At 33.5% G+C, this 27204-nt stretch overlaps 1 protein-coding gene across 4 annotated transcripts in view; it reads left to right on the top strand.

Moving 5' to 3' along the window:
• The window catches only part of LOC115216971 (protein bicaudal D), a 35291-nt gene extending 8432 nt beyond the window's left edge, over positions 1-26859 (top strand). Inside the window, exons 2-4 of one of the 4 annotated variants that reach the window (XR_005001348.1) lie at positions 410-2697; positions 16592-16659; positions 26042-26859. Coding sequence is in view for 3 of the 4 variants with exons in the window: in XM_036507705.1 (XP_036363598.1) it covers positions 410-2605; positions 16592-16648 (2253 nt within the window). In the remaining variant the exon portion in view is untranslated. The remainder of the gene's footprint in view (positions 1-409; positions 2698-16591; positions 16660-26041) is intronic. The other 3 variants (XM_036507705.1, XM_029786449.2, XM_029786446.2) reach the window with 3 other exon arrangements.
• The last annotated feature ends 345 nt before the right edge of the window (positions 26860-27204 follow it).

Below are 27204 nucleotides of genomic sequence, written 5' to 3'. Positions count from 1 at the left end.
GGCACCAACAGTGTCACTAAGTAATGGTCCCCTCAACTGGGAAGAGTTGTATTGAGGGAATGGCTTTGTACCAGTTGATGAGGTAAAAACAATAAGTGAGATAGATGGGTTTCTTGCTGTAGAGATACAGTTGAATAAGGGAGATGGAGATAGAGGAGTCGTGTATATGTATTAGTATATCCCCTCAAAGTACAGTGGTAAAGGATTGGACTGGTGATGGAGATAGGAGAAAATTATGTAAATAGTTATTGTTAGATGTGAGGGCATTGGGCCCAACACAAATCAGATATTAAAATTGTCACCTTTGATTGTGTTTCAGGAACATTTGTTAATTTTAAACTTTGACCTGTTAATTCCCATTTTTATATACAAAATGACTTTCATTTAACTTTTTGTTTTTTCACTTTAGGCTTTGAGTAAACATCAATCCACTTACAGAAAGCAACATGAAGTGGGTATACGACATGAAGAACGATTTCTTCAGGAGACCCTTTCTTTGGAAGACCAGTACCGGGGTACCATTGGTGAGCTTGAAACTGAGCTTAAATCTATCAAAGCTGCTTATGATCGCATCACATGTGAAAATGAGCGGCTCAATGCATTGGTTAATGAGAGTCAGCAACAAATGGAAGCTTTAGAACTTCAACGTAAACAACTGAGAAATGAAATAAAAGAATATAAGGTTCGAGAAAATCGTAACCTTGCTGATTATGCTGAACTGGAGGATGAAAATATAAACCTTCAGAAACAGTTGTCTCAGTTGCGACAAAGTCAGGTGGACTATGAAGCTTTAAAACATGAAAAAAGAGCTCTTCAAGAGGAAACAGATGATTTAAATACAGAGTTAGAGGAAACGAAAAATCTTAAAAAAATTATAGAAAGAAATCTTGAAGAGGCTCTGAATTCTCTCCAGCAAGAAAGAGAGCAAAAACACATGTTAAAGAAGGAGCTTGATCACCATTTAACACGTGAGTCTATGTTCAATTTAAGTAATTTGGCTCACATTGGTGGCTTGAGTGATGGACTTAAATTTAGCAATAACCATGATCTTAATCTTAACAGTAGTCATCGAGAAACTAATGATGATGAAAGTGAATCTCAAGATCACCCTGCACTTAAGCGATTAGAAGCAGACTTTGTACAACCTCAAAAAGAAAGTATTATTCCTAAGCCTGCCCCAGCCAGTGTTAATGATTTACTTAGTGAAATCCATATGACTGAAGTACAGAAATTACAGCAGCTACTTGACCAGAGTGAGAGTGAGAAAATGGAACTTCAGAAAGGTTTGGATGAAGCTCAAAAGATAATGCAAGATACTCAGAAAGATCTTGTTGAACAGAAAGAACGGGCTGCTCAACTGAAGTCACACATGAGTGCAATAGCAAATATTAGTGAAGCCGATATTACTTTATCTGAAGGAGAACTTACTGAAGAAGATATTGCTGAGATTCAGAATGAAACTGACCAAGAAAAGAAAGAACTTCTGCTCTTAAAGCATAACTACAGAATTAACGAAAAGAATTATACTGCAGCCTTGAAACAAATTAGTAATTTGCAAGCAGAAATTTCTTGTCTTCAAGAAAGAATACAAATTGCTGACAGTAACAAATCAATTGATCCTGAGGTGAAGGAGAAATTATCTAGCCTTAATGAAACTGTCATGGAATATGAAGAAACAATAAAAAGTTTACAGAAGGAACTGTCTGGAATGACTGACTCGGCAGACAGTGCCCAAGGTAAACTGAGTGTTACCCAAGATCAATTGGTTCATATTACAGAGGAGATGGCTCAGCTCTATCACTTGGTTTGTGAAGTCAATGGTGAGCTACCAAGCAGAGTTATGCTTGATCATGCCAAAAGTGCAGCACAGATGTCTCGACCAGATAATGTACGAGAAGGAAGTGAGGAGAAAGCTGAAGCCTCTCAAAAGACGAATGAAGTAAATAATGTAGAAAATGCTGAAACTGGTTCACAAGCTCAAAAGAAAACAAAAGACCTTGTCAGCCAGGATTTGAAGGGAGCAGGAGATCCTACCTCTTGTGGAAAGTTAGTCGAAACTGTTTTGGACCAAATAAAGTATTTGAGGCGTGCTGTTGACCATCTGCTAGTGACTAGGCAGCGAGAGGGTGGAGATAATGAAAACACTGATGTTAAAGAACTACAAGAACAGATAGTGAAACTGAAAGCTATGTTATCAACCAAACGTGAACAAATTGCTACTTTACGTAGTGTATTAAAAGCAAATAAATCCACTGCTGAGATCGCCTTAGCTAATTTGAAACAGAAGTATGAGAATGAGAAAGTAATAGTAACAGACACTATGATGAAGTTAAGAAATGAACTGAAGGCACTTAAAGAAGATGCTGCAACATTTGCTTCCTTACGTGCCATGTTTGCGCAGCGCTGTGATGAGTATGTGACTCAGCTTGATGAAATGCAAAGGCAGCTTGTTGCTGCAGAGGAGGAGAAAAAGACTTTAAATTCCTTACTTCGTATGGCGATACAACAAAAATTAGTACTAACACAGCGGTTGGAAGATTTGGAATTTGACCGAGAGCGCCGTAACATGCGAAGGCAGGGCCGTAGCAAGATTGGTCCCACCAAAGTAAGTTACTACGCTCCATATGAAGAATTTGGTCGAAGGCAAAAGAGAGACTATTAAACTAGGTGACTAGTCCTGTGGACCCGGAGAACCGGGTAAGTCAGGGGGGCTAATGTGCTTACCTAAATGGGGAATGCAGCTGCTATCATTAATCTTTCCCTGCTTTGTTCTCTTTGATGTGTTTCCCTATTTCTTAAACATATCTAAATATTTCTGGGTGAATGGGTATACATGCATGCTTGTATATGTAATGTTTGAAGCTAGTCACTTTATTTTTTACACAAATCCATTATTCAGCTGGTCAGCAATTTAAGTTTTACCTTTAATTTCTGTTATGTGGTGGTATTTTTTGAATGCTTTTTTGGATGTTATGTTTCGAATAAGAAAAAAATTAGTTGGTACTTTGATATTTTGGTGATTATATTTTTCCTTGTAGAAGTGAAGGAATATGTTCTGTTAGAATTAAAATTGGTCCAAAATAGGATGTCTTGAGAGAAATGTAGCTGGAACATAACACAAGGTTTCTGAACAAAGTGTGCTTATAAGTAAAAGCTAGTAAAAGGTTGACTGTAGTGATATAAGGCACTTGAGAATTTGAAGACAATAAAAAGTTGCGGATTTTCAAGGAAAGCTTCTGAGATGTCAGAATATTAGAATAGATTAATAGTGCATTAGTTTCTTAGTTAATCATTTATTTCTTCAAATAGTTTAGAAACGTTATTCTCACTGACTAATATACCAGCTTGAATAACTTTTCAGAGATATCTGGACATGACCTAAGAGGTTCTCAACTAAAGTTAAATCGTACTTTATTCATGTGGTTTAATAAACGATTATACTGTAAAATTGATCAGTCTCAAAACTGCTTCAGAACATTTTGGGATTCAACCATTATCCTTCACTGAATATATCATCTTCCCTGACTTTACATCCAAGTTTTTCAGCAGTTTTTCAGTGTCTAAATCATAAATCTGAGTTAGAATGTTCTTTGAGACTCAGCTAATCAGGCTATGAAGGGAGAAGAATATTACAATAAAGCTACAAGATAGTGTAACTTTAGATAATAGAAGTGTACTCAGCTGAATACAAATAGATTAACAAATTGATCCTCATAGATTTAAGAACTACAAAAAGAATTTGGCTGTTGAATGTGTTGCTTTAAAAAAAACAACTTCAATATGAATGAACTGTCTGCTGCCATCTCATTCCATTTATCTATCTCATCCTGCCTCTCACTGCATCCAACATATTGTCTCCTGTTATGCTCCTTGCCTTTTAACACAAAAAAAAATCTTTTTTTATAACATATTCCATGTTTTAGAGGGGTTTTTCCCCAAAAACTTAAATTGTGTCTAGTTGGTATTTATCCTCCGGACACTTCAAATTATTTTTTAAAAATCATCTGATATGAGGTACTTAGAAAGGTTGAGAGTAGCAATTGGAGAGTAATAACACTTTGGGTATGTTTCAGTGTGTGTGTGTGTGTGGGGGTTAATTTGGCAGGGATTTTATGTGTGAATTTATAAAGGAACACTCAAAATTATTAGCAAAATATATGCAGGGCTAAGCTGGTTATCAACATATAATATGCTAACGATAGCTATTGGTTGATGTTAATTTGGTGTAAGCTTTGGTTTGGATGTGTAGTAATGAAATCTTACAATAGAGGGATCAGTCATAGAAATATTAGCCCTCAAATTCTCCAGTCTTGTGGCAGATTTATATGGAAAAACAGGTAATGTCATTATTATATTGACAGTTATATTCCTTTTGTATTAAAAAAAAGTGGTAGGGGTCTGCAGTTGGATTCCCTTCTAACATTGCCAAATGTTTCCACCTCCCCACCCTCAAGTTATTACAAGAAAGTTATACAAGAAATTTACTTCCAGTTTCTGATTTATTCCAGTTTTTAATCGATTCACTTTTGGATTTATAATTAAGAACCAGTGTTTTAAATTTGCTTAAAAGTCCTCTTCTGCAGTCTATCAGATAATGTTTTCACAAGTGTCCTTTTTTTTTTTTTTTTTTTTTCTTCATATGTACAGCTTATCTGGGCCAGTCATTGCTTTTATGCTCTCTCTCTCTCTCTCTCACACACATACATATATAATGAAAGAGAGAGAGAATCGCTTTTATTTACTTCAAAAATTTAACTGGATTTCAAAACAAAGTTTAGTCATTGGGCTGAGCTCAAAGTATTTCTAATAGTTGAACCATAATTTAAATGCATCTGTTTTAATCTCCCATACATTACACTTCATCAAGGGATATTCTATAATATTCAATGTGGTGGGATTCTAACTTTTAGTCAGTATATTATAAAACTCAGATCAGATTTATGATTAAAGAAGCAGTTTTAAGAATGTTAGGCGTTAAACAAATGACAATTTTTGAAAAACTTAGATGCATTGTTAGGAAAGGTAGCATTTAGTGAGGATTAAGTCCAGAATATTGTAAGACAACTTAGATGTATGAATTTGCATTAAGCAAGCTCATTATATGAAAAAGAATTTATTAATAAAAGTATAAATGTACTTAAATCAAACCTTATGAAGTCCAGGTAAATTATTTTTCTAGTGAAAGTAACAATAATTATTGAATTTTATTCAATGAAGAATTTAAATTTTCAGTGTGTACAGATAGTTTACTCTCTCTACAGTGTTAATCTTGTCCATTCTTGAAGATTCCTTGGTGTAGGAACTATTATAGCCTATACCAAGTACTATGGAGAAGTTACCAACATGAATAATCTAATTTGTTCAGATAGTTTACTGCAAGTCTTTTCCAGGTGATATACCAGTTAATGATTTTGGAGGTAGTGAGATATATATATATGCTGTAGAAGAATCTTACTAAGGGTTTTACTTATTTGATGGACATACTATATGAATCAACTTAAAGAAGTATAGTGTTATAATTCTGGAACTGAATTCAGACTATTTACAAGAATTAGAGAAGTTTGAAGACGTTAGGTATTGCAAAGAGCTTGTGCTAAGTGTTGACCAAACTTCATCTCTCACCAACATAGAAAAATTGAAAATTTAAACATTTTGAAAGTGAACCCCTCTTCTATAAACACCTTATCTATAGACTAGGCTACTTAAAATATTGTAAATTATTGGAATTTAATGGTTGGTCAATATAAGGCTTGTATTGGAGTTTTCTATTTCTTTTCTGTTAATTTTCTATGCTTGCATTGGTAGCATGGTTTTTCACCAATCTTCATGTAAGTGTGATTACATACTCCTGCATCTAACTGACTCCTGCATCTTTTTATAGGGTGGGCTACAATGCCTGTAATTATAAGTTATTTGGTCATCTGGTCAGGAGTTCAGCACTTGACCTTCACAGCCATTATCTCAATATTGGATTTGATCATGCTATTTCTTAAGTCTTGGGGAAGCATTTTCAAAAATCATGTACATGAGGGACAGCATTCGTAACGTGTTTAGCCTCTGGTAATCTGGGGGCAATGAAAGGAACACTCTCTGGTGATTGTTAGGCTAGAACAGTGACATGTAATACTTGGTATCTGGGTGAACATAGGACTGAGTGATGTTGGAGAGTGGTTTTGAGTACAGTGTGGAATGCAAAACGATGCCTAGTAAGTGTGATAGCTTTACATGGCAATATGACGTAGTTATCTTGAAGAGTGATAGTTCAGAAAGTTCTGCAAAATTTGTGAAGAACATGCTGGTGGCATGTAAAGAATGCCAGTCAAGCATGACTGATACCAGTGCCACCTGACTGGCACTTAAAAAGTACCCACTACACTCGGAGTGGTTGGCATTAGGAAGTGCGTCCAGCTGTAGAAACTTTGCCACATCGAATTGGAGCCTGGTGCAGCCTCTGGGCTTGCTGCTACTCAATGAAAACTGTTCAATCCATGCCAGCATGGAAAGTGGATGTTAAATAATGATGTTGGCATGAAAAAAGAAGACTCGCTTGCAATTCACTATCTTAGACAGATTATTTATATAGCTATCTCACAGGCATTGCATAGTTTGTGAGTTCCTTGAAATATTGTAGGCCATTTACTTCAACTCTACAGCTACACAAGCCGTTTTGAGGTTTGAAAGTTTTGGGCCTTTTCTGAAAGAGTATCACCTGCTCAGCAGTCTCATTCAGAATATAATCAGCAGAGCACTAACTTGAAGGCCTATAGTGTTATATTCTTCAATGAATTTAAATCTAAGGGGTTTCATACTGGAGCATCAATGCAATTCTTGTTTCTCCTTAATCCTCTTTCAAGATGGCTTCCAATCTGTTCTGAGCACATTTTATGCTTACCTCTGCTGGAGAGCTATATAAACAGCCTGGCAACTTACACAAGAGTTGTTGCCCCCTGCTTCTGTGTTCTTGTCGGTATATGGTGAAGAAAAGGTGAAAAAAGAACAGGTCCTGAATTTTTATATTCACTCTTCTTTGTGAACATGTCAAAACCAAAAGACTAACATGTGCAAAATGTTTACAAAGATAAACAATTTCTTGTTAAGACATAAGTATCATCATTAAAGTCCTTGTAAATACTGTCTGAAAATACAAATAGATTTACATTGGATAAATGTAATCATTGCTGGATGTGAAATAGTCAACAACTGCTTGTGATGGTTGCAAGATATACTGTTTGTAGTCCTGACAAATATTCCAGTTGGAATCAAATGTTGGCATACACTCAGGAAATATGTTCACTGCAACAGGACAAGCGTTTATGGATTCTATTCTTATAAAGAATCCATTTTAATTTATTGGCTACCATTTCATAAATACTCTTTACACAGCAATGTTTTGGCAATGCTTACATTTGCATAAGTTAATTCATTTGTTGTAGCTAAAACCATTAGTTTTGATAGAATACATTGTTTTCATAAAGTATTAACATTTTTTTGTCAGTAATTAAGTAAAGGTTATTGTCATATATGTAATTGTCAAATAGATTAAGTTCTGACAGGAAGGTAATGGCCACAATTTAGACCTTTTAAATAACTTTGAAGTCAGTTTCAACTAAGATTTCTTTACTGACCCTGGTTCAGTCCGACAAAATTATTGAAGAAAATGACTGTTTAGTAACATGGTAAACAGGTCTCAACCAAGACCAATTGTCTCATTGGACATCATATCGGTGTTGATATACATGTTTGTGTATACACACACATGGGCTAAGGTGTTAAGTGGTTTGCTTCTCAACCACATTTTAGAATCAGTCCTACTTCATGGGACTTTGGCCTCTGACTAACCAAATTCTTGTGAGTCAAAGAAGTTCGTATGTGTGTGTGTGTGTTGTCTTCATATAGCATGATAGTGAATGCATATCCTTGTTGCATAAACTATCATTCATGTCCAATGTAGTAATGAAAACCTCTGATCAGTGGGAAATGTTACCTTGCTTGGAAACAAGTGAGGGTTAGTGACAGGAAGGGCATCCTGCTATAGGAAATCTGCCTCAGTAAACTTGACCTGAGCCATGAAAGCATGGAAAAGTAGGCATTAAAACAGGATTAGACACACACACACACACCTCATACATATCATTTTGTTTCCTGGAAGAACTGTCTGAAACATTGAATTTTTCCACACACCAGGACAAATTCACTGAACTTTTTACAATTTTATTAAATAATGTAGGTCTTGCCAATGTAGACCCAACATCAGTCTGTTTTGGTTCTACTTGATTGTATGTATCTGTATAGATGTTTATGTGTTTGGATTGATAAGTGGAAGCAGGTGTGTGTATGTATATATATATATATAATATGCTTATATACATATCCTGTCAACGTTTCCCCGAAGAAGAACTGTCTAAAACATTGAATTTTTCCATTCACCAGGACAAATTCACTGAATTTCTATCAATTTTATTAAATAATATAGGCCTTGCCATGGGTTCTATTTAATTGTATGTATCTGTGTAGATGTGTTTGGATTGATAAGTAGAAGCAGGTGTATGTACATGTAAGTATGCATTTATGTGGATGTATGTGCACACATGGTATGTGTGTGTGATACATGTGTGTGTGATACATGTATTTATACATGTGTGTGTATAAGATATGCCAATTAGTTAAATTTACAGTCGAAATACGCTGCTGTTTTTTTTTGGGTTTTTTTGTTTACAAACATACTGTGCATCTTGTATTCTGTGTGTGCATACAGACACACATATGTGAATATATAGTTGAATCTCAAAAACTCCACTAAAATGTTCTAAACAGTCACATTTGAAGTGTGAAGAGTATATTGATGACTGCATGTCATTAAAATAGGGTAGTAAGCATAGTCTTCATTGAAACATGTTAGTTATTCGGATTGGTGGCACGAGTACTTTTTTTTTTTTTTTACACAAATTATATTAAAAAATTTTTTTATGCAACTATGATCGTATTTGGTAGTATAATTGAACCTTTTAACTTGTACCTTAATTCTTTGCTTCATTGTTCTATCATCTAGTCTGTTAACTGCATTAGATCAGTTTATGGAATACTTTTGCTAGTCTTATAGATGGATGTAGTTGAGTACAACCTTTCCCTCTGCAAAAGCAGATGTTATCCTCCTCTTCTTTATCATCTAACACTAACAACTTTTCTACATTATCTAAGCTGGTTTCCCTTACCTTCCCCGTGTTCAACACTTGCAAATACAGATTCAAAATAACCAAGCCCAGTCTTGGATACTAACAGTCTTATTGCATGAGAAACTGTTAATCAAAACATCCTATTTTTTTTATCTATTTTCATGAGAGAATATAAAAATACCATATTTACTAGGGTTTCAGAATCTGAAAGGTTTTAGGTGAAGTGATTAAAATAATCAATAAACTAAAGGCGTTAATGATTCAACTGATCAACTGGTGATATAATTTTATTTAATTACATGTATATAATTAACCATCTGCAGCTGCTTGGCATTAAACACTCATTCAAACACACACACACAAGTAAGCACATAGGTGCAAAACAAAAGTGAAGACAACAGTACTCGAATACCAAAGGTAGAGTAATGAACTGTTTTAATAAAACCGAAAAAAAAATCTTCACAAACTATTACTCAGTCTCACTGATAATACTGAATCCAGTATTATCATAAGTGTCTAATGAATGGTCACATGAAACTCTGAGTAAGTTTGTGAAGATTTTTTCAGCATTAAGAGATATGGTATATCTATTTGCATTCATTTACTTTTTTTTTTTTGCATGTTTATATATATTTTTTATATATTGTATTCACCAGAATGAAGATTGCACTTTATTTCAGCCCTTCAGTTAAAGAAAAAAAGAATCTTTAAAATATTTTGGAGTTGCACTTGAGTGACTTCATCCAAGAGTTTGTGTTCAAACTGAAGCACTTGTATTGTCATGAGAAACCTTTTAAAACACATACACCTTCCTATATTAAAGGCTTTTGTTTCATTTTGTAATACTATTTGTATTAAGTTTCTGTATTTTATCTTGCATCAGTAACCTGGTCACTTGATGTTTTATTACAACCATATCAGTGATCAGGTCATCAATGTTTGACAAAAGAGACTTGATGGTATTTAATATTACAAAATGAAACAAATCTGAATAAAGAATTTATCTGGTTTTCATGATTAACTAAATGCAGTTGTTTCTAATATAATTTAACTTCTGAATAAGCTGAATGTTATTTAGGTAACATTTATTTTAGGATGATCATAGAATCTTGCAAAGAATTTTTGTTTTCAATATTTTAACTTTTATTTGTATTTCTTTTTCTTTTATGATTGTCTATAATTATTGAAAATATTGGCATATTTTATTTATTTAAAAATTAAACAACCTTCATATTTTCCATATTTCTCTCTTTAAAAAAATATTAATTTGGTAATTTATCTCCTCTATACATTCTGTCATAAATACAGTGCAATGATTGTGACACTGATTCCAAATTATTTCTTTTAAGAAATGTGTTAAGGCAGTACTAGATTGAGTTTGAAACTAGAAGTTTCATGTTAAAAATTATTACTGTATACTACTATAATACTGGCCAGCAACTTTTATGAATAATAGTATTTTGAGGTTGATCTAAAGCAGGCTCAAATGTTTATAAGCTTTCAATTCTGATTCAATGGTTTGCACCGGTTCTATTACTATAAAACTATAATAGCATACTTCCGGGAGTCAACAGGAAATGAGCAAAATTCTTTTAGTTGGATGTAAATTAATTGCCGTTCCTTCTCTCTCTCTCTCTCTCTCTCTCTCTCAATGCATTGAACTTGTCATACAACAATTGAATGTAATTATTTTTCTCAGAAATGAGACTGATTGAAGAAATCAGATTAGGATTTTCAAACACTGGAAATATTTTGTATTCTGCTTTGAATTTGTGCTACCTACATTATAACGTATCAGGAGAGAATATTTAGTTTATACATTGTAGTTGCTTAACTTAGAATACTATATTACAAAATCCTGTTGTATTTAAGCTTATATTTTTAGGTTTGGTTCAATGTGAAATCTTCATTTAACTTCAGTTTTCCTTGCTAGCATGGGTTGAATGGTTTAAGAGGAGCTGGCAAGTCCAGGAGCTGCACCAGGTTCCACAGTCTCTTTTGACATGGTTTCTACAGTCAGATGCCTTTCCTCACACCAGCCACTTTAGTGTATTGGCTGCTTTTTATGTATTACCAGCAGGATATATAAATTTTAGATCCATGCTTTCAAATTTGTAGCATAATTTATTACAGCTAAATGTCTCAAGCATGTTGGCTAGTAGGTACTGCATTTGATGGTTTTTGAGATCCTTTTTCTCAAAGAAAATGTCTCCAAAAAAAAAAAGTCTCCAAAAAAAAAAACCCCACCTATAGAGAAGCTGGGCCTATACTTCAGGCTTTAATGCTCTAAAACATTTAACTCCTGAGTAAGTGCTACTGAAATTGGGATGTCTAATATGCTCTTGCATTTTTTAAGCCATCAAATACAATTAATTTTAAGTTACCCTGCCCTCATCCCATAGTTAAATGAACTTCAGCAAACCAATGTGAAAATGTTTAGATATCACCACCACCATTGCCACTCTTTTTCTATCATGTCTATATACATCAGTTTCTTTAGATTTACAGTTGAAACATTAACACTTATAATTCAATGAAGTAACCAGGGTTATTTTATTTCGGGCCTCTTTACAACATAGACTACAGGGTTGTTAGCTGTGATTGAAGGCTCCCATGGTTTGCTTTTAAAACATTTTTGTATTTTAGTCATTGGCATGGTTGGATCTAGGTGTCCGTATTATTTTGATCATTCATTGTATCCTCAGGAATTAATTTTAGGAAAATATTTCACTTGCCAAATATCACTACTTGGAAGGAATATTTCTAAAATAAAGTAAGCTGAAATTACATTTGTTGTGTAGTTTTAATATTTCATGTTTTTTCCCCCTTCATATCTTAATATTTCTATACGTTTTCACCAATCATTTCACTCTTGTAGGACCATTCATTATCAAGATAAATTTGTCAGTCTGTTGACTCATTCTTTCACTGTTATGTTTATAAATTATTAGTATGCTTAGTAATAATTGTGTGTCTATTTGTCTTATCTATTTTCTGCATGTTACTGCACAAGCCTGCTGCACCTCCCCAGTCCCCAAATAGTAATGGTGTGTTCTCCTTGAATATCATTGGTGTCCACAGGACTAGTATTTTTTTTCTTTCTCAATTTACTGAAGTCTATTTACCAATTGTTTGTTCATTATCTCCATTCTAATTATGAGGATTTAAATTTATGTTGTGTAATGTCTGAATATTATTGTCATTGAGATCATATCCAAACCATCTACCATAAGCATTTTCTTTGAAGGAATTTTCTTTTTCTAGGCAGATTTCTCTACCATAATCAGTGTTTCTCATTTCATCTTTATATCCTGAGCTCTTCCAAACACCATTTTTTTTTTTGTTTTTGTTTGTTGTATATTTGACAGATGTTAGAATGTGCTGGTGGTTGATTAGTACAAGTGACATTTTCAATGTTTTGTACTATTAATATTTTGAGGTAAGCTAGCCCAGAAACTGTGCTGCTCAAGTCTCATCATCATTTCACTTGTGTTCCATGTAAAATAAATGACAATCATCATGGATTCATTCTTCACCTGTAATGTATATGAATATTAAGTTATTTGACATATGAAAATCAGGACTTTTAATAAATATAACTTAAATAGTCTAAGACACTCTTATAGAATAACTTTTCCAACTATTAACCTCACCTTGAGAAAGGTTGTTGAAAAGAATATTTGTCAAGTTTCAATATTTCGCTGTTATCAGGTGTCTTATTCTTGAGCATGTATGTATTACCAAAGTGGATTAGAACTAGGAACTTCAATCTTTAAATTGAGTAATAACATTTATTCACTAGGCCACTGATGCATACACAATTGTTATATTTTCTCATTGTTTAAATTTATCTTTCAGTAAAGTTGGCATCTAAAGGTCAGAATAGAGGAACTTTGGAAATCTTAATGAGAGGAGAAACAGCTAAGTGAGGAATGGTTGAATGCGTATGGTACAAGAAAGGAAACATATACTACTACGGAAGGAAATTTCTGTAATTGATGAAAAAAAAATGGAAACTTCTGTATATGATGTTTAATAGTAATCCAGTCAGTTATCTCACTGTTGATATTGGATCAATATGACTACCTTTCCTGAAAGATAAATTTAAGTAGCAATAAAATATAACAATACATATGTTTAATGGGCAAGTGTTGTTATCCTTAGAAGTAGAGGCTTCTAGCTCAAATCCTATTTTGTATTATATCGCTGCATGTCACAATGCGCTTCCTTGCACTGTTGTAGCTTTCAAATGATGCCACCCTGCTGTCTTGGTAGGCAGGCCAACATTTCCCTTGATTGGAATGCTAGTCCATCGCTTGTTACCCATTTACGGCTGCGTAGAATGGAGCAATGTGAAATGAAGTGTTTTGCTCACAAACACAACACATTGGCAGTCTGGGGATCAAAACAATGATCTTGTGGTTGTGAGGGTAAGACCCTAACCACTAAATCATGCACCTATATGCCTTCACACACACACACACACACACGCGCATATATACATATATATATATATATATATCCAGGAATGTCACCTCCTAGCAATTAGAGAGGGAAACTGTAGATATAAATTTTTTTTAAATATTTCATCTCACTAAAAACTCATCTTGGACATTAAGGTGTCTAGGTTTAGCTCTTGTTTTCATTCGATATCTTAATTTGGTGCCACATAAAAATTACCCAGTGCACACTGTAAAATGGTTGGCATTAGGGGGGCAATCCAGCCATAGAAAGTCTGCTAAAACAGAGAATTGTAGCCTGGGCAGCTCTTCCAGCTGGCAAGCTCCTTTCACACTGTCCAACTCCTGTCGGCATGGAAAATGAACATTAAATGATGACTTGCAAGAAATTTGAATCACCTGAGAACATTTCAGACACATTCCTTTCATTATCTGAAGATGAAATTAATCACAAAAAAAAAAATGAGGATTCCACCCCAACCCCTGTAATATAAAATCTTAATATATTTAAGCTTTAACCCTTTAGCATTCAGATTACTGTCAAATGCAATGCCTATTTCACATTGCTTTGAATTGATCATGCAATATCTTGTAGCTTCGAGATTTCAATGATGTAGGGTTGGTGTGAGAGGCTAAATCTGGCCAATTTGAAAATAAATCAGAATATTCGGGCCAACTTAGCCAGTTTAAATGCTAAAGGATTAATTTCTGAAACTTAGTAACTCCTAGACTTTGGTTTACATGTGTGTACATGTGGCTATGTGTGTCTGTATCTGAATAGATGTGTATATTTGGATGTATGAACATAATCCACTCACAAGACTTTGTCTGAGCTTGGTATTGTAGTGGAAGAAACTTGTTCAAGTTGCTACAAAGTGGGACTGAACCTGAAGCTAGGTGGTTTGAAGGCAAACTTCTTAACCAGACATCAATATCTGTATGTAGTGTCTTTGTGTTTATGTATGTGTATATATTGGTACATGTGTATGTTTATATGATGCATGAATGTATGCATACATGTGTGCTGTGTATATGTGTGTATAGATATGTGTAAATCTATAGTTGTATGTGCATGTACATACGCAATATGTATATATGTATCGTGTCTGTATATATGTAAGTAACTCTGTGTGTGTGTGTGTATATATATTGGTCAACACTGATGGAAACAATTTAAAAATGCTTTGTTAATATGAAGTTGGTCCACCTCACCTTGAGGAATTGACTTGTATAGGTTCTGAGTGGTTGCTGGGGGAAATTTTGAGCAATTCTTCTAGTAAAACCTACTTTGGTTCTTTCAGTGATGATGGAGAGAAGCAGCTCCAAAATGCCCATAAATGTTCATTTATATTGCAATCTGGTGATTGTAGGAACTAATCCATATAGTCTGCTTCACTTTTGAACTCTTCATATCAAATTAGCCATGTGAATTGTTTTATCTTGAAAGATTGTGCTACCATTGGATAGACATGATCAACCAAAATACTGAGATAATTATCGGCATTAATTCTGCCATGTAGAATAACTAAAGTGCCTAGAGAATTCCATAAGGCTGTCCAAATCATCACAGAGGTATTTTTATGCCATACAGTCAAGTTTATCTGGGCTGTCTTCAGACATAAATTTGCTTCAAAATGGAGAAAAGAGGTGAATGATGGTTCGTTGGAAAAGATATTGTTCCATTGAGCCATTCTGGAAGTCTTTCATGATGTCCAGCTTTATGGAACTCACAACAAATGGTTTTGGGTAACACAGGGTTGGCTCTGCTGTCATTTTTACTGCCGTATTCCCTCTCTCTGAGTTTTTCCTTCTGTCCAGAATTACGCTTGTCAGATCTGGTTTGATCTTGGTTTTGGAATGCCAACATGATTTTAAGAGACTATCTCTAGAAATATTAAGCAATTCAGCAGTTTTAGTGACAGAAATTCCAACCTTCTCTGTTCCAACAATTTGTCCTCTTCGGAAATCAGACATGTCATGCATTTTAACTTATTTAAATATAAATACCTGCAAAAAAAAAAAAAAGGCCATGTCATGAACTACAAGGCATACATAATGCATATGGACGCATACATATATACTAGATCAGTTTTGAATTTGTCATATTACCAATAGAAAAAATGTTTCCATTATTTTGTCCAACTCATCAATGTGTATGTACATATTATGTTCATATATCTACATGCATACTTTATGTATTTTTTGTGTGTGTGTATGTACATATGTTTATATGTAATTATACTTATTCATGTATAAATATGATTATATGTAATTATGTGTGTGTAAATATATAAAATGTTGATATAAATACATTACCTGCTTCCCTGCATATCTCTTCCTCTCAATGCAAGTTTTTAAGACTATTTCTATGATTGCAATATTTGTAATTGAGAATTAGTACTCAATTGTCAGTTGAAAATATTGTACTTATGACCAATCTGCTTTATCCCATACTGCATCTTTCCATCTTCCTTTCTTTTACTTGGTTTGTAGAGTAAAATTGATATGACTTAATGTTAGTCTGGATAACTTGCTATGACTTAGCAATCCAAGTATTTTAGTTATCAGTTTTTATTATAAATCTGTTAAATGTTATACAGAATTTCTGTCATCAGTGTTGTTATTATTACTACCTTCTAATTGGCTGGAATAAATATTTTCCATTAAATTGTGTATATATTTATTGTAGCTGTTTTGAAAATCTGTTCAAATTTTAGTTGTAAGTTTCAAAATCGGTTCGTCAGATTTATTCCAAGTTGATGGATCCACTGCACATTTTGTGTTCATTTGCTACCACCAATCCTTAATCATTACCAATTTTTAGTTTTGTTTTACTTTTACACTGGCATTATTAAAACAATGCCACAGTCTTTGGTTAATGAGGCATATTTTGTAGCAATCATTGCCTACCCTTGTCTCTTTTCACATTCTTGAAGGTTCTTAATTACTTTTTGTCAGATGCCTCAAACCTGCTGTTCCTTCCGTCGTTCAGGTGCATTTAAACATCCAAAGTAAACTATATCTGGGTATGTACAGTCTCTTGTCTGCTGTGACGTGTAATACACTTTGTCAGCTACCTGCTTATTGCCTATTTTCAAGTCAAATCTCTTCTATCCGCAGATTTTTTTCCTTTTCGTTTTTATGGAAATTGTTATTACAGAAAAACTATTTAAAATTTTTACTGTTTAATGAAAATAATGTAGGCATTTTTGTTGCTTTCATTTTATTTGCTATTCAATGTAAGTACTTCAGTTTTCACTTGTGCTATTTTCTTACAGCTCAAAATTTCCTGTATCAAAATTATTTTCAAGGATTATTTGCTTATTGTCTTTTCCTTTTTTCCTCCCATCCTCTCCATTTTTTAAGTGTAAATGCTATGGCTTACATTTGTAGAGAAGAATTGTACAAGTAGGAATAAAAGTTAAGTGACTTCAGTTTAAATATATTATTTCTAAACTAGATTAGATGATAAAAGAAATTTGGATTTGTTTTCACTTTTCTTTTTATTTTTGATGTGAACATTTTTTCCTTCTCTTTTTCAAATGCCTGGAAGGCTCATCAGCAATTGTTGACAGATTGTGTTACCTGAGTGACAGGTAATCTGCAGTGAAGGTTGGGTCAGACCTAGAACCACACAGTAATACCTGCACAACCCATATTAGTCTATAAGAAAACAAAGTATAAACATGTCTAAATTTGTCAAATTTTAAATAGGTCAGTTATCAAGTGGTTGATATGAGGTTTGCTATTAAATTTCTTTCCATAACTAATGAGAGAGAAAATTTAAACTACAAATGTTGCTATAACTATCACTAGCTGAACAACCTTAATCTTCATTATATAACAATTTTACTGCAAATAGCTAGTTGAGGTTTTAAGATATTGAGCCATGGTGATTAAACTTGTTTGAATTAGCTTAGTCTGTACTGTAGTTTTGTGTACTCTTAACATTGGAAAAGGTATTTCAATAACATAGCTTTACTATCTACAATTGTAGCTTGAATGAGGCCAAATAAAAGATAAACTTGATTTGTGGAGGAATTGAGCTTCCACTAATTTTGTTACAAATTCTAGTCCTTCAAGTAACAACTGTTCAGAATTAAATGTTTGTGGTGGTGGTGGTTGAAGATCTTCAATATTTTAAAACTTACTATTCAAAGATGCTGGTTAGCTACAGTAAATATCAACCCCTGGACATAACTGTCTTGAGTACTTGGATGCATGAGGCCAGTTACTTGGTTTCCATGTTGTACAAGTGACCAAGATCACAACATTGCCTCCTGAATGGGGTGCTAGTTTGTTGCAGGGTTCCTCATTTGCAGTTGAGTGAACTAGAACAATGTGAAATGAAGTGTTTTGCCCAACACAACACAATGCACTGCCAGGTCCAGGAATTAACACCACCCTAATCACTAGTGACTTCATCTAGTTGGTTGCAGAGGGCCACAGTAAGTCTTATGATCTTCCATAATCCTTTAAAGAACAACTTTGTGTTATGGGTGAGGTTTGTGATATGAGCAGAAAAAGTAAAAGCTATTACCTTTTCATATAATTAATATCTCTGAAGATTGTGTAGTTGTTTAGCAGTAATAAGTGAGGAGAAATATACATATATGCAATAGCGGAATAAGTGAGGAGGGATGTACGTATATGGAGTAGCAGAATAAGTGAAGAGGGATGTATGTATATGGCATAGCAGAATAAGTGAAGAGGGATGTATGTATATGGCATAGCAGAATAAGTGAAGAGGGATGTACGTATATGGAGTAGTGGAATAATTGAAGAGGGATGTACGTATATGGAGTAGCGGAATAAGTGAGGTGGGATGTATGTATATGGAGTAGTGGAAAGGTGTGTGTGTCTTTGTATACACACATAGATAGCAGAATTAGTGTGGTCGTTTACTTGAATGACTGAGTAGAGGTGAATTGAAATATCTTAAAACATTTTGCACAATTGTGGTTTCTTGACTTGTTCTCTGGGACCACAGATTCTCAAATGTTTTATTCTCCTTAACTTGAAGTTTTTTTCCAAAAATCTGTTAGTTGTGGCATTCTACTTGAGTTTCACTTTATTCATAAACTGTGCACCATTTCTATCAGATTTATTGATGTGGTTCCTGGTCTCAGTGATCAATTAATTGCAAAAGGTTTCTCTTTTTTTTTTTTTTTTAATTCCAAAAGCCCTGTTCACATCTATATCTATTGCTATTTAACAATACTATAGTTAAAATCAGCTGCATTAAACATCATTTTTAATGTTAGTTTTCACAAGACCATCACTCAATCCTACCTTTTTCACCTAACATTCCCATTAGTGGATAAACCTTATATTTGGATGCTGGTATGGCTGAGTGGTAAAGGAGTTGGCATTGCAATATTGAGGTCCTGGGTTTGATTCCACTGCATGGTACCTTAGGCAAGTGTCTTTTTACTATAACCTCAAGCTTATTCAATCCTTGTGAATGAAAATTGAAAACTCTGAAAGCCTATCAGATGTCTTGTATGAAATTCATGGGACCAATTTTGTCAAACACTGGCATACTAATTCTGCCTGAGGATTACATTTAAAGATATACATGTCTTGGAATACTCAGTCATATATATTATAATTCTTTCAACTAATGAAATCATTGGAATATCCTCAGTGAAACCAACTGAAGTTCCATTCATTTAATTTGTTATAAATTAAGTTTATACTAATTTTAATCACTAGTATTTACACAAACCAATAAATGGTTGCTAGTCTTGCTAGAAAAAGCAACCACATCTCACTGCCATTTTTAACACAACGAATTAATGCAGTTCTTGACACAGTGTTTCTGAAGTGGGATGGTCATGAATGGAGTATTTTAATGATGGGTCTGACAAGTACAGTCTAGCACCTCTTTATATTTTCTGTGAAGATGCAAGTCACTTAGTTGTAAATATTTTCACAATTTCCACCTCTAATTACATAGGTATTAGATAGGGGAAATAGCTAGTCAGGATAGTCACTGAATTATTCAGTGATGTAGGACACTTCCTAGACACTTGCATTGCCAAAAAGGTTGTATAGAGACGTACCCTATGACTGCTATAAGGATAAAGAAATAGAAATAATAAATTTCTAAATATCTCAGATTTATGCAGTAGTAGTATGATAAATTAGTTGTATATTGTCAACTTAATGTGACAGTCTCATGAAGGGAATCATACTACTACTATTTAGCTCTAGGAAGCAGCAACGCTTCCTGTTGGCCTTGACACGTTTCCTGTGTCCTTATGTTTGCAAGGGGGAGATAAGCACCTCCACCTAGCTAAGCCTGCATCCAGAGACTAGTTGCTGCAAACATAAGGACACAGGAAATGTGTCAAGGCCGACAGGAAGCGTTGCTGCTTCCTTGGGCTAAATAGCAGTAGTATGATTCCCTTCATGGGACTGTCACATTAAGTTGACAGTATACAACTGCTTTATCGTACCACTACTGCATAAATCTCTCTGAGATATTTAGAAATGTATTATTTCTATTTTTGTAATCAGTGAATGTCTTTCACTAGAATTCTTGTGTTTGCAAAGGCTAGATAGGCATCTCCAACTAGCAGGCCATGCTACTCCAGACTGATGACAAGCAAAGACTCAGAAACTAGTCTCTGGATGCAGGGTTAGCTGGGTGGAGGTGCTTATCTCCCCCTTGCAAACATAAGGACACAGGAAATGTGTCATGGCCGACAGGAAGCGTTGCTGCTTCCTAGGGCTAAATAGCAGTGGTGTGATTCCCTTCATGGGACTGTCACATTAAGTTGAAATATTTGTTGATCTGGAGAAAACCTTGCCCTCTAGTCTAGCAGTCACTGTGAAAACTGGGTGTTGAGGTATGGCTTGTGAGTGTATGCAAGCTATTGTATAGAGTTTCCATCAACTAAGGTAGGAGTTAGCAATGAGATCAGTAAGGAATTATAGTTCTCCAGGCCATACATGACAGTAAAGTCTGAAGACTGCTGTTATGATAGATATTAAAGACTTGAAGATCAAATTCCAAACATGGAAGAGTTTAAATAAATCTAGGAAAGAAAATCCTTTTTAATTAGTGGGAAAGAATTCAAGAGTACTCTACAGAAATGTGCTGGTTACTGAAAGAATTCTATTTGGGTGCACCCGGTGTAGTGTTGTGCGCTAACAAACTGAAAAAGGCTTTGTATAGGAGTTGTTAGTAAGAAGAGCACCTTTGAAATAAATTCTCACAAGGTCCCTAGAAATCATTTGTTATTTAGGGTCCTAATTATTAGTGTTTGTAGTTCTGAAAGCATAGTATCCAGTTGTGAGGAAAGGAATTCTCTGTGCAGCTGAAGAATAAAATTGTTTGTTGCTTGTGGACAGTTGAATGTGGAAGATGTGCTGAAGCTGGAAAAAAAATTAGGTGGGCATGTTCTATTGGTTGGTTGGTTGATGTTAGCATGTATGGATGATAAAATACAAATCAGCTTCAAGAAGAATTAAGAAAAATGGAATTGGATTAGTGTGGTTAGGATGTGTGATATGTCATGTATATGAGTGTTCAATAACAATGACTGTTTTCCAAAATTTAGTTTCAGAATGAATCTACAATTTCAATTATCTTTGATAAATCACTTTAATTGAAAAAAATTGACTAATAAAAATGAGTAACATTTCTCTTAAAATATATATTTTCTCTTTAAGCACCAGTGGTAGTTCCACATAAAAGGCAGTGCTGGCCGCACGTAAAAGGCACTCAGTAAACTCTGTATAGTGGTTGGTGTTAGGAAGGGCATCCAGCTGTAGAAACCATGCCAAAACAGACAGAGCCTTGTGCAGCTCTCCAGCATGGAAAATAGATAATAAATGATAATGTCTACAGATTTTATGGATTTCATACATTGTCACTCAAGCATTACAATAGTTGCATATTTTACCTCTTTAAAATATTTTCTATTCTGAAAAAGTAATACTTCAGAAATTATGACTTTCAAGTGTTAAACTTTTAGAATGACACAATTTAGTTGTGAGAACATAATTTTATATAAAATATTTTTATGTATTTGCTTCAGTGTTTGACCCAAGTTAACTTGTTAGTGTAATGAAGCAACAAAAGTGTCTCAGCTGATAAATTGAATCACTCTCTAATTATACTCTACTACTGTCTGAAAGGATATGTTGAGTAATAATGTAGTTGTGATGTACACTGCTTAATGTAAAAGGATCATCATTGCTGATTTGGGGAACTAAATAACTGGTATTCCTGACTAGTTATGTCTCAGTACATTATTATAGTTAACTAATCCATGCACTGTCTGGACTGGTTATTTCCTAAATAATCACTTTAGCTAAACTACTGATGAATCATCAGTGCAGTCTATATACTCCTTGTTAAAATGTTAACTAAACATTGCACCTAATACATTAAACATATGAATGGACTGCATAATTCAGATGCCATGATAATTCCTATGTATCAAATAATCTGCATTTTTCATAGTAATAGACGGCTTAGTAGTTTTGTCCACTTTTTTCCATTCCATTGTTATGACCAATTGGCTTCTGTTAAAAAGACAGTCAGTGGCAATAGTTCTTCATACTTTATTAGTGTTTCTTGTTACCTCATTCTCTAAGAGGTTATATAAATCATCTTTTATGAGCCTGGTACTTATTCTATCAGTCTCTCTTCCCTAACCACTAAGTTATGAGGAGTGTCCACCACACACACACAGGTTTTTTCAGTTTCTAGCAAATCCACTCAAGGGTGTGGTTGACCCAAGGCTATAGTAGAAAACATCTGCCCAAGGTGCTATGCAGTGGGACTGAACAAAGAACCATGTGAATGGGAAGCAAACTTTGTACCACACAGCTATGCCTGTGCCTATTAATCATATTGAAAGAACTTTCACAAAGCTAAACATAAACCTGTTCCACAAGATAAATGTATTCGTTTTCTCAAGTCCATTTTCTGCAGCTCTTTGGCAAATGGCACAGAATATTTTGTGTTGAAACTTCCATGCCATATGGTGTCACATTAAAATTTTTGGTTACTCTCCTCGTATTTCATGACTTAGTCCATAAGTTTTTACTGTTTTGGTATGTTCTTGTGAATATCCAATATATCAGCTACTGAGACTACAATCCTATCAGTGATGAATATAATTCCATTCCAAACTGACTTAGTTTTCAGTATATATATATATATATATATATATATATATATATATATATATATATATATATATATATATATTGTTACTATACTTAGATCTGTTTTCCAACATTTATCTTAAATTAGCTTGCTTGCTTTTGTTCTAGAAAACTATACAGCAAGCTTATAATCTTTCCTGCTTCCACCTTCTACAAATTGATTACATTTTAGGATTAAAGTGTTTCAAAACTGATGTTGTTTTAAGACATACTAATTAGATTTACTATTAATTTTTTTTTTTTTTAATTTCTTTAAAGACCTGAAAACCTTCAGGATTCATTGCAACATTAGTTCCATTTTGCTCAATCTGTTTTACAATAGAGAGTATCTGTGATTTATGTGCAGACAGTTGTTTGGGTGAGGTTGGATATAACTTAGACTTCAGCACATTTTAACATTCCTTATTTCATTAAACCATCAAAGACTTTTTTTATCATTTGGTTAATTATTTATCAATGATATGTAAATGTATATTTGTCTATAATTCACAGCAGGAGCAGTTTCCATTGCTTTTTCTAAAACCCTTCCCCCAAGTTTGAGGAATGTTATTTGCTGGTAGGGACACTGTATTTTGTTTTACAACCATAATATACTACCATGTATATTAAAGGTTTATAAGTTCATACTGTCCTACTAGTGTTAGCAGTGCATTGTTTTCATTTTTAAATTTATCTCAGCATATATTTTTTTATGGAATTTAAAGCCAGTGGTGAAAGTTACATTCCATATGTGAATATGTCTATGTAACCAATGTGACCAAAGTTAGAAAATAATGGGTGTATATGCATATTTCAGGAGTTTTTGCTCCTTTTTCAGCACCACATCCAACCCTTTAATTATCTACAAATTCATTGATTAAATAGCCACTAAGTTTAGCGGTGTAACACTGTTGGATAGACCAGTTTACGTATTAAATACATTCTTGGCAACTGCTGCGTAAATATTAATTGCTAGTAGGGATACAGTATTTTGTTTTGCAACCATAGTATACTACTAAATGTATTAAAGGTTTATAATCAATACTGCATCCTACTTTTGTGTTAGCAGTGTTTAGTTTTCATTTTAAAATTCTACTGAAAATCTATAAATATGAGAAATGATGAGTCTCATTCACTAAATTTCTACATGGAGTAGAGTAGGAATGAGAAATCCAGGTGAATGGATCTCTAAAGGAAAAGGGTGGACAGTGGTGAAAGTAATAGAGATGATAAATTGAAATGTTTCATTTGGGATTAGATCTTCTGTTCTCTCCTAGTTGCACTGGTTTGTGTGGGCCACACAGTTATATTGATAATTTTCATTTACAAACGTGTTGCTTGATAAACTATATGAAAGATTGGCTGTCATTCACTAGCCTTTTGAATTTAAAATGTTTTTGCTCAAAATATCAAAGTTCTGCTTTTATGAGGTTGAAACATTCAAAGCAGCTTTGGGTTGGTTGCAATTTGTGAGGAGAGAGAAGCATAGGCTATTAGACAAATGCCAGAGATCAAAGAGGATGAACTGTGTTTGAGGTTTTGCTAATAATTTAATTTTTCATAGTTTGTTATTGCAGGTCTATATAATCAATAGACCAATGTAGTTTTTTGTCTTGTATCAGGTCAACATTAAACACCAATGTATTTATTTATTTATTGCATGTGTTGAGGAAATCCAGCTTATCAAGATTATGCTTGGCTATGTAGTAAAACTGAAAGGTTATCGATTATAAATATTTTAAAGAGGTTCTTCAAGATTAGGTTATTATTTCTCCATTACAGGATATTTCCAATGTCTCTATTCAGAGACAAGTGTTAAAATTACATGTTGATTAGAATAGTGTGTAATAAATTAGGTTTCCCTTTGAAATTTGGTTTTTCATAGTTCATTTTATTTTCATATTTTTGTCAGAAGATATTTAAAACTAATTATGAAGAATTCTGTGTTGACCATTTCCTAGATAGTGGTAGAAAAACTTGATATTTGATTTGTCATTTCAATATCTCCATTCTGAGTGAAGGGAAAGGCCTAACATACCATATCGCCATGAATACCTCCATTGTCAGCACACATATAACTTTTTACTCCATTATTTTTCAGTCCTTATAACAGGAACATACTTAGAAACAATCTTCTCTTCTTGTGTATATTGGTGAATATTTGAGATTCCTCTCTTCGATCATGTATGTTCCCCATTTCGGGCAATTTACCATTTAACATTTTCGTTGAATCCTATTTGAGACTTCTTTCTCTCCCAAAGCCTATCTCATTATACAACATTACATTTATCTCACCTCATGTACTTCATATGTGATACAATCAACCATTTTTACCTGTAGCAGTGCAAAAAACTGTTGCTATTTTTTCCATCATTTTATCCTAATACCATCTCAGCACGAATTAGATTAACTCAGTGACACTCTGTCATGAGCTATTTTTATTCATGTGATTACCTGCTATTGAGTCATTGTCTTTGATATGATAGCTCTAGTGTAGCATGGGGCATGCAGACTACACAGGGCAGTCACTTATTAAATGTAATTGAAGGTATGTTAGGTTTAAGAAAGCAGGTGGCCAAAACCCTTACTATACTACTGTCTGATACCAATCCTTTACAGTAATAAATTCATCATTTTTGGCTATCTCAAGAAATTGCTCCTCTTCTACTTGAGTGATTGGAATAAATTCTCATATTTTATGTCAGTCAAAAGTAACAAATGTATGAATTATATTGACAAAGGTTGGTCTTACTTTATGTAATGAAATAAACTGAATTAGGTTTTTGTTTGATTTTGTTTCAATAAGCATGGAGAATAAAAAAAAAAAAACTTCATCTTGGCTGAATTTGGACTAAGGATGTGGAGACATGACATATTTTGGGGGACTGGATTATTTTATATCATACCTATTTGAATGTATAAACATAGTTAAAAATATTCTAACCTAAAATTTTAAGGGATAAATTCAAATATTCTACAGTAGTGTATAATAAAACACCCCTAATGCTAACCTATTTTAGTAACAGGCATTTTGATGTTTTCTATGTACATGATTTAAAATCCGAAAGATTTGATTTGAATATAGTAGAGATTAAACAGAATAGTAAATTGTATGTTTGTGTATTAATATATTGAACACTGTAACAATGCTATTATTAATTTTTATCAAATATCTTAGTTTATTTTCCAGTTGCAAATATTTTTGTAAAATATTAACATTTTTCTTTGATTTCTCTCTTTCAGTTTTTCTTTTAATCTCGGTCCTTATAGCAACTGTGTTGCTTTTACTGCAGTTTCTCAACCAAGCATCAGTGAAACACCCCAGATACATGTGTGTGTATATTACCATCATTACCTACCTAAGATGTTATCTACATTACTATTGGGCTGTTATGAATTACAAAGCAACCCCTACCAGTTGCTGAATATTTTGAAGGTTGACTGGATTGTATAACTATTGAGAATCAAAAGTCATAACAGTGAATACTGGAACAAATGCTATATTTGATAATAGTAAATCATTTAGATTCTGTGACTATGAAACAAAGAAATCATGTTAACAAAAGAATCTTGTAAATTATACAACTGTAAAGGACAAAATTATATACACTTCCAGACGAACAATAATATATCATTATTTCTCTGAAAGAATTTAACTTATATTGGTGTTTGAAGATTTTCAATAAATTGTGTGATGCCAACCACAGGTTCATCTCTACTCAAAGAAAACATGTTCAAAATAATTAACGTAACACACTGCTCATTATGAGTATTTTGCTTTATAAACTTTCCAGAGTGTTTCTCTGAACTAGTGGAACCTACAAACCTTGTGTATGTATGTATATATATATATATATATATATATATAATCAAACCGAATAAACTCAGGGCATGGTATTCTAAAATAATGGTAAAACGAATTCTGGGATGTAGTATGATTAATCTAAGTAATTGCCATACTTTCTAGGAAGATTTCCTTGGACAGCGTAAAATAAAGAATCAAAAAGTCTTGTTTCAGAATATTTTGAAAAAAATAAAATATTTAAAAAAAATGTAATAATTAAAGGGATAAAAATGGAAAATATATATGCTGTGACACTTAGCTAGTCTCCTTTGAATTATTTATGCATATATGCACACATACACATACACGCATACAAACATAATTTTTTAAAACCCTGAGTATCATACTCGCAGAAAGGTACATGGATAATGTTTAAGTTTCGTTGGACAGTGTTTCAATGATTGTTTGTGTGTGTGTATGTGTATATATATGTATATATATTATACACACACACAAAGTATTTCATGAATACTATTTAATCATTGACTACTCTTTAATACTTTCTCCACCCCATGTACTGTTGTGAGGCTCTCAAAATGGTTGTTCAAATTGTACAGCCTCT

The sequence above is a fragment of the Octopus sinensis genome, linkage group LG11 (genome assembly GCF_006345805.1).
Source record: "Octopus sinensis linkage group LG11, ASM634580v1, whole genome shotgun sequence".
NCBI lineage: Eukaryota > Metazoa > Mollusca > Cephalopoda > Octopoda > Octopodidae > Octopus > Octopus sinensis.
This window is presented reverse-complemented; position numbering and strand designations above follow the sequence as displayed.